The 12,913-nt window shown below is 48.7% G+C and overlaps 1 protein-coding gene across 1 annotated transcript in view; it reads right to left on the reverse strand.

Moving 5' to 3' along the window:
- LACTB (lactamase beta) overlaps window positions 1–3,321 on the reverse strand; it is a 32,735-nt gene extending 29,414 nt beyond the window's left edge. The window contains exons 1-2 of the mRNA XM_077827943.1: window positions 2,953–3,321; window positions 1,591–1,657 (exon numbers count right to left, since the gene is read on the reverse strand). Coding sequence (XP_077684069.1) covers window positions 1,591–1,657; window positions 2,953–3,321 — 436 coding nt within the window. The remainder of the gene's footprint in view (window positions 1–1,590; window positions 1,658–2,952) is intronic.
- Between the last annotated feature and the right edge of the window lie 9,592 nt (window positions 3,322–12,913).

Raw genomic sequence — 12,913 nt, forward strand, 5'->3', positions numbered from 1 at the left:
AGCAAAACGCATTACTGTTTGTTTCTGTTATCTTAGTTGCCTGAAACAAACATCAAAATGTTTTTGGAAAGATAAGTAAGCAGGGTCAATAAAGATCAATAAATAAGTCTTCATTGGAGTTCTGTTCAGACCTATCTACATAACCTGCAAAATAATTTATGACTATTGAAAGGATTACAGCTGTCAAATCTCAACATGTTCCCAAAGGAAGACTAATCACCACTCCACTAGTATATGAAATATCACTGAATTGGAACCACTCAAATTTATTCTGACCATTATGTAGATTCTCAAAGAAAGATTATGTCTAGTATATAATTGTAAAATAACAGTTGTTTCTCAAGCAAAAACAATCAATTTGATATCTGTAGATATCAACTATTTTATTTCCACCAGCAGCTGCATAAATATGATGTAGTTCTGTCCAAAAGAGTACCTAGCAGAGTGAAGGAGAACATTGAGGGCGGGGGGGGGGGGAGGGGGAATGTATGGCAGAATGATTGTGCACAGCAGGTATTCACTTAGACGTAGATCAGGAGAGAGTCCAAGGAAATATTCTCTTTTTTTAATTAGAATATCCACCCTCTTTCATGAGTCTCCCATACTGCCTACTGGGGGGGAAAGCTCTTCTGTAAAACATTTGCAGAAAGAGTTTGGGAAAGACTTTATTAAGCAAACTTAATTTAAGCCACGTTCAGCCTAACTCAACAGAGCGAGTACCAAGATAAGTTTGGATTGCTAGTTATCACTTTATTACAGCTAAAATCACTTATGACTGACAACAGCAAATTTCCTCAAAATTAGTTACAATGCAAGATATACCTACGTAAGCACGATTAAAGTACATTACCTCCCTTTGGTAAGTCTCATTAAAGTCAGGCATTTTGAGCCAGTTTATAGTCAAGACCACCTTCTTAAGCCTCATATTAAGCATTTCTTTTGACACCACTCACCTTTTAGGAATTACCCTATCCCATTTTAGATCACTATTCAACTGTGCACATACTGTAATGCCTTCAGAGTGTGAAACTTGTTCCCCTCCCAGTAGTACTATAGGCTTTTTCCTCCACACTTGTCAACATGCTTTATAAACAATCCCCCAAAAGGGTTTTTCAATTACAACCACTACTATCTTCTCCAGAGATACTTTATTCTTCCCTTTACTTGGACCCCTCTCCCATTTTATAGATTTTAAGGCCACAGGAACTATTATTTCTTGTTGTCTGTAGTTTTTAGGGCAGAGTTTATAATACAGGCAGTCCTCAGACTTACAACACAATTGGTTCCTGAGAATCGCGTCATAAGTCGAAAACGTCTTAACTCAAATCCCATAGGAACGCTGTGGGATCGAGCGTCGAAAAGTCAGAACCAACATCAAAGTTGGAATGGGACGTCAATTTACAAAAGTCGTAAGTGCAGTTCTGTTGTAACTCGAATGTCAAAAAGTCAAGGACTGCCTGTACTTTTATGATTGTGAACTTAATGGACAGCACCTGGCACAAACTGAAGAACAATAATTACTTAACATTTGTGACCCAAATGAAAAATTAATTTTAAAGAACATGCAGAACTGAGTTCCTGTATACCAACCTTCTGACCATACTTCCTTTCCATCTACAGAAACTCCAATTACTATGCCTGGGGCTCCCACTTCATCCTGTCACAAAAATACTACAGTCATTAAAGGGCTCTGCTGCTTCAGAATTCAAACATACATTCTGCTTTTATGGGATTTAGGATGAGCAGAAAGTACGTGATTATTGAAATTACTTTGTTTAAATACCAATTGGGCTGAGTTTGTACAAATCCTCTTTGAAAAGCTGCATATATGTCGTGCTGCTGGACAGCTACAATGAGAGTCCAATGAGTTTAAAGACTAATTTAATACTAACTACACCAACTGCAGATAGGGAACATAACATTTTTCAAACTGAGATGCAATATGTGAGTGATATCACATGACAGTCAACACAGATCATTTTAGTGAGTCTGGGATTTTCTGATTTAAACTATCCCTGAAGCTTCAGTTCCAAATTTTCAGAAGAATCATGACATTCTATTTAGATAGTTCACATGCCTCTATGTTCTCCTCCAGTCCTTCAAATAGTCCCCTGAGTTCACATGTATTCACTACTGAAGTGACTTCTACCACTATGTATGTCAGGCCTGCACTGGTTTAATTAGCCCCTTTAAGGGCAGCCCTTCTTGAAGTAAATGAATTCAGTAACTGAAACGTACTTTCAGACCCTTCTGACAGTTCTTACATACAAGCAATGATGACATCCAGTGATTTACTGTGAAATCCTGATGTGAACAGACCAAATAACACGACAAGGCGTACAGAAGAAAAGTACAGATACATTCCCTGGGCTGGTGAGATATTGCACTAGTCAGGGACCAGACTCCTAAGAGTGTGCTGCCTGTCTGGGGTTGTTCCGCTCTCCTCCCCAGTAACCTAAACACTAATGATTAGGTTTCACAGAGGAAGTTTCTGAAAGTGCTCACACACACACACACCACTCAGTGAAGTAGTTTAACAAACACTTCAACTTCATAACCACATTTGTCTCAAAGGTCTTCCCCCTGCAAGTGACACCTGAATTCCCACCAGATGAGAAACGTTACCCGGCGCCAGTCTCGCTCTGTCTGCGCACCAAAGCCCTGCAGGAGCAGCAGGTTTATGATTTCTTTTTGCGCAGCGCCTAGCACTGGGCCAGAGGCTCCTTCTCCTCGCACCCTACGGTCATTGCAAGGCTCGCTGGGGTCGTGCGGCAGTGCCAGCAGGCTGCGGGGGTGGGGGCGGAAGAGAAGCAGCAAGAAGCGATTTTAAGACAAGCACATACAGCTGTGGCCTGGGAAACACGACGCCAAGGGTTCCTCCTCTCCTTCCCCTTCCCCGGCCAAGGACGCCGGGCCCGCCCCTCCCCCACAGAGAGACCCTAGCCGCGCCACCTTAATCCTCTGCAGCAGGTCCCTGCTGCTCTCGATGGCCCGGGCGAGGCCCCCGTGAGGCGGCGGCGGCGGCTTCACCTCTCCCGCCGCCTCCTGCCGCGGGGCCCCCTCCTGCTCGCAGCCGGCCGCCACCTTCACCCCCAGGGCGAGGCCCAGACCGACCCCCCAGCCCCAGGCGCCGGCTCCCCGCGGTGGGCACGGGCCGCTCCCCAGGCGCTGCAGCCGCTGCAGCCGCTGCTGCCCCCAGCCCCAGGCGGGGCCCGAGACTCGGCGCAGAGCCCGCGCCAAGCAGTGCATGGCTTCAGCCCGGCCACCGCCAGGCAGGAGCAGCTGCTCCCGAGAGCTCGGCCGGCCAAGCCCCGAGCACATCGAGTGAGGGTGGAGACAGTTGGCTCCTAACCTCTTCTTCTCCTTCTGCCCATCCCCCCGCGCTTCCCTGGCCCCCTTCCTTCCCTCTCCCGACAGCCCTCCCCCTCCCGCCTGTGCGTTCTCACCGGCCACAGCCTGGGGGCGGGGCCGGGGCCGCGGGGATGGGCTCGGGCTCTCAAGCTTTCCACACGGCTGCCCCCTTCGCCCTTCCAGAGTCCGGTTTGTCTTGCGTGTCTCAAGTTTCACCTCAGGTAAAAACGACTTGCTTACAAAATCCACGGAACAGATACAGAAGTGTCCCAGCCCACTAGTACCGAAAGATCGCTCACCTGCTCAGCTTTACCATAGACCTATAAAACAAATAGGCTGGACTATAGTATAGTTACATTTCAGTGTGATACCTGAACCTTGTCTGAAGCCCCAGCCCCGCCAGCAGGGCTAGGGTTGCCAGGTCTCCAGTTTTTGACCAGAACACCGGGTTGAAAAGGGACCCTGGGGCTCCAGTCAGCACCAATGACCAGGCCACTAAAAGTCCGGCTGCCGGTGCAGCAGGGCTAAGGCAGGCTCCCTGCCTGCCCTGGCACTGTGCAGCTCCCAGAAGCGGCCGGCATGTCCGTCTCCTAGGTGCAGGAAGGCCACGGGCTCCACGCACTGCCCCCACCCTGAGCAACAGCTCCGCAGCTCCTATTGGCCAGGAACCATGGCCAATGGGAGCCGCAGGGGTGGCCCCTATGGGTGTGGGCAGTGCACACACCTTCCTGGTCCCTCCGCCTAGAGCCGGACATGCTGGCCGCTTCCGGGAGCTGCCTGAGGTAAGCAGTTGGAGCTACACCCCACACCACCTCCCACACCCCAAGCCCTTGCCCCAGCCCTGAGCCCCCTCCTGGACCCCAAACTCATTCCCAGCCCCAACCCAAAGCCCACACCCCCAGCCGGAGCCCTCACCCCCTCCTGTACCCCAACCCAGAGTTCCCTACTGCACCCTGAACTCCTCATTTCTGGCCCTACCTCACAGCCCGTACCTCCTCCTGCACCCCAGCCCCCTGCCCCTCTCCAGTGAAAGCGAGTGAGGGTAGGGGAGAGCAAGGGGAAGGAATGAGCAGGGGCGGGGCCTAGTAGAAGGGGCGAGGCCTTGGGGCTGGGCAAGGGTGGTCCATTTTGTGCTATTAGAAAGTTGGCAACGCTACTGGGGCTGAAGCATGGAACTTTATTTTGTAGTGCTTTGTGGCATGCGGTCCCAGGCAGTTGCTCTGCTTGCTACCCCCTAGTGCCGGTCCTGCACTTGCAACCCCCTCCTAAACCTGTCCCATGACCCCCCTGGGGGGTCACAACCTCCAGGTTGAGAAACACTGATCTACAGGAGTTGACTACCCCCTGGGAGATCTCTGCGTACCTCCAGGGGTACACATACCCATGGTTGAGAACCACTGCTGAAGAAGACCCTGAAGGGGGAAAGCACAGAACAGAAGTGGCTGCCCAGTTATTGGTGGGCAGCCGAGCAGCACATGCCCTATTTTGGTCCATTTATCACTTCACCCTAGTCACAGCACTGATGTCTAAGGTCCCGTCTACACTTACCAGGGATCAACTCTGCTGTGATCGATGCAGCGGGGGGGTCTATTTAGTGAGTCTTCTAAATTGACTGCAGAGCGCTCTCTAGTACTCCACCAGAATGAGAGGAGTACAGTAAGTCGATGGGAGAGTGTCTCCTGTGGAAGTAGCATGGTGTAGACATCGCAGTAAGTCTACCTAAGCTACGTTGACTCCAGCTATGTTATTCAGGTAGCTGGAGTGGCATAACTTAGGTCAACTTACCCTGGTAGTATAGACACGGCCTAAATCCCAAGAAGCTCTGCTTTCCATACATGAAAGGCTGCTTTTTAAGCCCCCTATTATCCTCCAGCCCCAATCAGACCCATAAAAATACTGAGTTAACTGTAGACAATTACTGAATAAATGCAAGTTTAAGTCAGCCAGAGGAACAATTCAATCCACACTTACAAAGATTAAATTAATTTTGGGGAAAAAATAGATTGATCTAACCAGCCCTAGAGCTGCTAGTTAATAGTCTTGACCTGTGCCCCTGCCCTGCAGGCTTTATTGCTTTTGGAGGCTGGCTGGGAATTAGTTTCAAAGAGCCAGTGCTCCTAATGAGTGGCTACAGCTCTCTCTTGAAGAAGTATGTGACCATTGATTATAACCCTTGATAGCAAGGATTATATTCCAAAGGAATTTTCACTATAGCTGATAAAGTTGATAAGCAACAATTTTATCTTTTTAATAGCACTTTTGCTTACTTATCCTTTTTAAAAAAGTCCATACTCCCATCTACAGTCATGAGTGATTTGCAGCCCCTTCAGATTAGTCAAATCATCATAAATTCTCTTCCTGCCTGTTTGTTTGTTTGTTTTGATTTGATTTGATTTTAAATGAATTTCTATTCAGAAAAGTGCCTGTAAAAGTGATATCGCCTTAACTCAACCATTCTGCTCCCAGTGTATATTAATCTTATCTGCTGCTTGCACCAACTGACATAAATTGATACTACTATTTACCCCATTAGCACTGCTGCACCAATACAGCATTTGGAGAATGAACTTGATTCTATTCTGTCCCCACACATCAGCGGTATAGTAAAGGGACCAATTGTAACCCAAGTGCTTACCAGCATGACTATGGGATCACTCTTGATGGTAAACTCTGCACTGGGTAGCAAGTGTTTGCAGGATTCATTTCAGATCTAAATTCCAGGTGAAAAATCTTCATCACTGGGGATGTGTGAGCCAGAAATAACCCTTTTGACTCTCAGAGCCCAAAGTAGGCTGGCAGTAAGATAAAACATTTTATCTGTAACCTGAACACATTTGATCTGGAATCACTGAGATAGATTACAAACATAATACCCCTTAATGCCATTTTTAGAGTCAATTTTCAGACCAGAGCATTTTAATGGCAAAGCAGGCATTTCCCTTTAAAAACAGTCTTTCCTATAGTTATTCTCTTTTTTATGGGCTGAGACTAGGAAACTTAGGTTTCCTAGCAATGACACTTTTAAAGCATCTCACATTGGGGTTTTCACTAGCCTTTCCATATAATTGTTTTCCAAGTACCCTTTAATAGCTTACTTTGCTACTTAGTTTGAATATTGATTAAAAAAGGGAATGAAAAATACAGAGACTAAAGTGAACAAAAATCAAGAAGGCAGAGAGAAAAGTGATTTTCATTTCATCAGCAGATTCAGCCTGACAACTGGTGAGTTATGTGTCAACCAGGTGCAAGTCCAAGAGCCAGGCAGTTAGCCAAGAGTCTGGGTCCAACAGTCAGGATTCCACTGAGCTACCCAAGCAGCTAAATCTGAAATTCTGGCAACCTGACAATTTTTGGAAGTAGCCTGGTTGACAGTTAAAGAGACCTTAGATTATTAACATTAAAGAGTTTGCTTCTGACATCAGTTACACCAGGGCAAATCCAGAGTTACCCCCTGGACATCAGTGAAATTACTCCCAATTTACACCAGTTTCAGGGCTTGGCTACACTTGCGAGTTAGAGTGCATTAAAGGAGCCCCGGGCTCACTAGCTCACTACCCATCCACACTGGCAAGGCATGTAGAGCACTCTGACTCCACAGCTAGAGCGCTCCTGGTACTCCAACTCCGCGAGTGGAATAACATTTTATGCGCCCCCACTGGAGTGCCGCAGCGCCAGTGTGGACACCCTGGTCTATTAGTGCGCTCTGATCGGCCTCCAGAAGTGTCCCACAATGCCTGTTCTAATCACTCTGGTCATCACTTTGAACTCTACTGCCCTATCCTCAGGTGACCAACCATCAGACCCTCCTCCCTTTAAATTCTCTGGGAATTTTGAAAATCCCCTTCCTGTTTGCTCAGCCAGGCATGGAGTGCTCTCAGCGAATCTTTCCAGGTGACCATGCCTCCATGCCAGGTGATCCCCAGTATGAAGCAATGGTGAGGTGCTGGACCTCATCAGTGTTTGGGGGGAGGAAGTTGTCCAGTCCCAGCTGCGCTCCAGCCGTAGGAATTACAATACCTTCAGGCAGATATCAAGGGACACGATGGAAAGGGGCCATGACCAGGACACACTGCAGTGCAGGGTTAAAGTGAAGGAGTTGCGGAATGCCTAGGGCAAAGCCCATGAGGCAAACAGCTGCTCTGGTTCTGCCCATGCAACCTGCCATTTCTACAAAGAGCTGGACGTGATACTTGGGGGGCGACTCCACCTCCACTCCGAGTACCACCATGGGCACTCCAGAGCACAGGCACCAATTTTTGTCGGCGCCGGTGGGTGCTCATGCCCCTGCCGCCGCCCTGCCCCCACCCTGCTCCAACTCCACCCCTCCCTGCCCCTATTGGATCCCTCCCCAAATCCCCACCCCGGTCCCGCCTCCTCCCCCAAGCGCACCGCATTCCCCCTCCTTCTCCCTCCCTCTCTCCCTCCCAGGCTTGCTGCATGAAACAGCTGTTTTGCGGCGCAAGCACTGGGAGGGAGCGGGGAGAAGCAGGACCCAGCAGTGTGCTCAGGGAAGAAGGCGGAGTGGAGTGAAGGCAGAGGTGAGCTTGGGGGGGGGAGTTTGGGAGCTGCCGGTGGGTGCAGAGCACCCACCAATTTTTCCCCCTGAGTGCTCCAGCAGCGGAGCACCCATGGAGTCGGCGCCTATGCTTCAGAGCCCAGTTCAACATGGCAGAAGGAGAGGAGCAAAGCGGGAGGGAGGGTGCTGAGGTGGAGGAAGACACCCCGGAATCCCTAGCTGTATGCAGCCAGGAGTTGTTTTCAAGCCAGGAGGAAGGTAGCCAGTCACAGTGGCCGGTGCTTGGGGAAGGACAAACATCAGAGGAGGTTCCCGGTAAATGGCTTTTATTTTGGGAAGGAAGTTATTCAGTGTAGGCTCTTGGGGCGAGGAGGGTTAGGGCTGCATGCATGCCTAGATGCGGAATAGGGTGTTGATGTGCTCTTTCACATCGCGATAATCAGCCTCAGTGATCTCTTCAAAGGTCTGCCTCCAACACCTGTAGCTTCACCACCCCGCCCTGAAAACTACAACCCTTACCCACTGCACTCAACCCCCATCACCATGCAGTATAGCCACTCTGAAGTGCAGCACTCATTGCACAGCACTCCAGACAGGAAGGCTGAGTATGGTAACAGGACATACACAAATCTGTGATTGTAACATTCCCCACCCCACCCCCTTGCCCTTTTTGTTTCCCAAGCAGTTGTGTTTCTTTTCAATAAATGAATTTTCTTTTCAATAAATGGATTTTTTGGCTTTGAAAACATTCTTTATTATTGCATAAAGTAAAAGATACCTTAGCCCAGGAAAGAAACAGGCACTGCAAGTCAGCGTAGCAAACACAGATTCCTACTAACATTGGAACCACTGCACTTTACTCCCCTGCAGGGCACCAGATATTACTGGTGGCCTTCAGCTTCAAATTGCTCCCTCAAGGCATCCCTAATCCTTGCAGCCCCATGCTGGGCCCCTCTAATAGCCCTGCTCTCTGGCTGTTCAAATTCAGCCTCCAGGTGTTGAACCTCCAAGTTCCATGCCTGAGTGAATCGTTCACCCTTCCCTTCACAAATGTTGTGGAGGGTACAGCAGGCAGATATAACCGCGGGAATGCTGTCATCGGCCAGGGTCAGCTTCCCATACAGAGAGCGCCAGCGGCCCTTTAAACGGCTAAAAGCACACTCCACAGTCATTCTGCATCTGCTCAGCCTGTTGTTGAACTGCTCCTTGCTGCTGTCAAGGCTCCCAGTGTAGGGTTTCATGAGCCATGGCATTAAAGGGTAAGCGGGGTCTCCAAGGATCACAATGGGCATTTTGACTTCCCCTATGGTGATCTTCTGGTCTGGGAAAAAAGTCCCGGCTTGCAGCTTCCTGAACAGGCCAGTGTTCCGAAAGATGGGTGAGTCATGCACCTTTCTGGGCTACCCTGCGTTAATGTCAGTGAAACGCCCACGGTGAGCCACAAGCATCTGGAGAACTATTGAGAAATATCCCTTCCGATTAACATACTCGGAGGCTAGGTGGGCTGGTGCTAGAAATGGAATATGTGTACCATCTATTGCCCCTCCGCAGTTAGGGAAACCCATTTGAGCAAAGCCATCCACAATGTCATGCACGTTACCCAGAGTCATGGTTTTTCTGAGCAGAATGCGATTAATGGCCCTGCAAACTTGCATCAACACGATTCCAACAGTCGACTTCCCCACTCCAAACTGGTTTGCGACCGATCCGTAGCTGTCTGGAGTTGCCAGCTTCCATATTGCAATAGCCACCTGCTTCTCCATGGTCAGGGCAGCTCTCAGTCTCATGTCCTTGCTCCGCAGGGTGGGGGCAAGCTCCTCACACAGTCCCTTGAAAGTGGCTTTTCTCATCCGAACGTTCTGCAGCCACTGCTCACCATCCCAGACTTGCATGACAATGTGATCCCACCACTAAGTGCTTGTTAGAGCCCAAAAGCAGTGTTCCACAGTGGTAAGCATGTCCGTGAATGTCACAAGCAAACTCGTGTTATATGCGTTACTCAAGTCGATATCATCGTCGGAGCCCTCACTGTCATTTTGGATCATAAGGAATAACTTGACTGCCAAACGTGACGTGCTAGCGAGACTCATCAGCATACTCCTCAGCAGTTCGGGCTCCATTCCCACAAACCGAAAGGGAACTTGAGCGTGTAGTACAAAAAAACGTTGAAAGATGGTGCCAAATGTGGACGGAAGCACAGGGATTGCTGAGTTGCGAACCGATGCATCATGGGGCGTTGGGCCAGGACCCAGACTATCCTGCCCCCTCACCCCCTTCCCACAAGCCACAGTGCCAGAATGGGAAGAGATGCTCTGTGGGATAGCTGCCCATAATGCACCGCTCCCAGTGCCGCTGCGAGTGCTGCAAATGTGGCCATGCCAGTGCGCTTGCAGCTGTCAGTGTGGACAGACTGCAGCACTTTCCCTACTACGCTCTCCGAAGGCGGGTTTAACTCGAAGCGCTCTACATCTGCAAGCGTAGCCATGCCCTAAGTGAGTTGACAAAGAGCTGTATTTATTATTGGACCCTTTGCTGAGCAATCCCATCACCTTAATGTTTAACTTTAACCCTTTTCTGTCCTCCACTCTCATGAGCCTATCATTTTTGTACTATAAAATTATTAATATGAAGAAGTGAGAGCAGAACCAGTCCCAAATCATGGTAAAAATCTCATTATCTTTTCAGCATTGATACTGTTTGACCTCTTCATTGTCCCCACTGAGTGAAATTCAGAAAAGTAAACAGTTTCCCATTACAGATGAATTTCAGGACATTTAAATAGTGACGGTACATAAGAACATGAGAATTCCACACACAGCGCGGCATGTCCTGGTTTTCATGTATTAACACATTGCTGCAGTGTTTGGGGTGCACATAGTGGAGGAGAAATGCTAAAAAACACCGGTGTTGGCATTATCAAACTATGAAAACATTGATTAGGATTTGTACAAAACCTAACATTTGAGCCTATACTACTCCCTCATTAGTACATTAGTGAGCTAATCAAAAGGACAAGTTGCTGTTCCTATAGTGGCTCTGTCAAATGATTTAGGGGTGGAAGAACACCATCTCCCCAGGATCTGCTAAGGCAGAGGTCCCCAGACTTGGAGGAATCTTCTAGGGAGGTGCAGCGGGCCCCAGGTCAACCCCCAAGGGGGGTTCAGAGGGAGCACCACCCAGCATCTCCCCACCCCCCAACTCTGCTCCGGTCACGGCCGCAGCTGCATCCCCAGCTCCTGGCCCTCCCCTGCCGTGGCTGCTGGGCTGGCTATGGTTCTGTTCCTGGCCCAGAAAGGTCCTGAGAGGCTGCAGAACCAGTGTAAATGCACAGGGCCTCTACACAAATGGCCCTAACTTCTAGTAGATCTTGGGAGATCTGCAAATTTGGCAGTGCTAAATCTTCACTTATTTCGACTGAGAGGAGAGCTGGATTAACCATGTCCTCTCAGAATAATCTGGGAACTACTCAACTAGGGCTTTTGAATTTTCCTCCCTCTGGGCCCCTTACCTGTGTTTTTCCATGGACAGGATGATCTACTCCCAGATACTGATTGATAGTGACAGGGCCAGCTCTAGGTTTTTTGCCACTCCAAGCAAAAAAAATTTTGGCCACCTCCCCGTTTTTTTTGGCTTTTACACGTTTGCACTTTGCAATGTTTTTTTGTTTTGTTTTGACTGTTTAAAATTTCTAAAAAATGAAAACAGAAAATTTGTAGTTAGTGAAATAAAACAATTTCCTATTAGTGTACTCATTTAATTTTAACAAAATCACAATTACAAACAATTTGGGTTCAACTATACACTGTGATGAAAAACGTTAGTATCTTCCGGTGCGCCCAGTTTCTCATAAATTAAAAGAATGTATATGAACTGAATTTTTCTGGTTTTTATACTTGCATAGTCTTTTAATAATTCAGTGAAATCTACTTTCAATTGAAATTAATGTGAGTCCTGACAAACGATTTTGAGACTGGTGGACCTCAAATAATTTTTTAGTAATTTCAGTTTTGAGAAACTGCGCTCACCAGAAGCCAATGATACTGGTACTGTTAAAAGAATGTATAATGCTATCGCAGTGTTTGGAGTGAAGTGCTCGGGGCTGTACATCCCGCCTGTGGGCCCCCAGCCCGATCTCAGACCCGGCCCCACCCCAGCAGAGGGGACAGTAACTGACAGAGTGGTTGGGAGGCAGGTCAGCCACGGGGAGGGGGGCGTACCAGGGGAGCCTGCCCAGTGCTGAGCCGCCTAGGGCAGCGGATCCCTTACTGGCCGCAGCTCCTGCCCCAATCCCGGGCTCCGCTCCGCTCGGCTCCGGCTCCTCCGCAGCTTGTGATACATGCGGCAGGGGTGGGCGGGGCGGGGAGGAGCCACATCGCCCCAGTCCCCCGGCTACGGGGAGCCAGGGCAGGGACTGCCCCCGGGCTGGGACCCCCGTGCTGAGCCCGCCATCCCACCCCACGCAGGGGCTCATTGGTTGACTGAGCAGGGCCAGGGGAAAAAAAAGGATGGACGGAATGTCGCCGCTGGAAATGTGCCGCCCCAGGCATGTGCTTGCTTTGCTGGTGCCTAGAGCCGGTCCTGGATAGCGAAACAGTAAGTAGTTAAGTGGCCAAGTTAGCAAGACGGGGATCTTATCAGCTAACCAAGAGACAAAGACATACACAAATCACTGGACTTTCAACTCTGCACATCAATCTCTCTTTGATGGTGTAACATAGGGAAAGACGAGGCCAAAGGTTTTTTCTGATGACATACAACTAAGGGGTGAAAGAATAAAGTACTCGGTAAGGTTGAGAAATTATCACAGTGACTTTTATTATTAACCTTTTTAATTTAGTTATTTTAATGGCAGCACACTGGAGCCTGAACTCCTCTAATGATCCATAGAACAGACAAAGCACAGACAGGAATGCTGGAAGCTTCACTCCAAATTGTTGCAATGACATTTCATTATACATAACACCTACAGTGCCATATTAAATGGATTGTCCGGGGTTTTGCACTTCCTTTTTTGAATTTCAGGACATTTAAATAGTGACTTTACAT

Source organism: Eretmochelys imbricata, chromosome 10 (assembly GCF_965152235.1).
Source record: "Eretmochelys imbricata isolate rEreImb1 chromosome 10, rEreImb1.hap1, whole genome shotgun sequence".
Taxonomy (NCBI): Eukaryota; Metazoa; Chordata; order Testudines; family Cheloniidae; genus Eretmochelys; species Eretmochelys imbricata.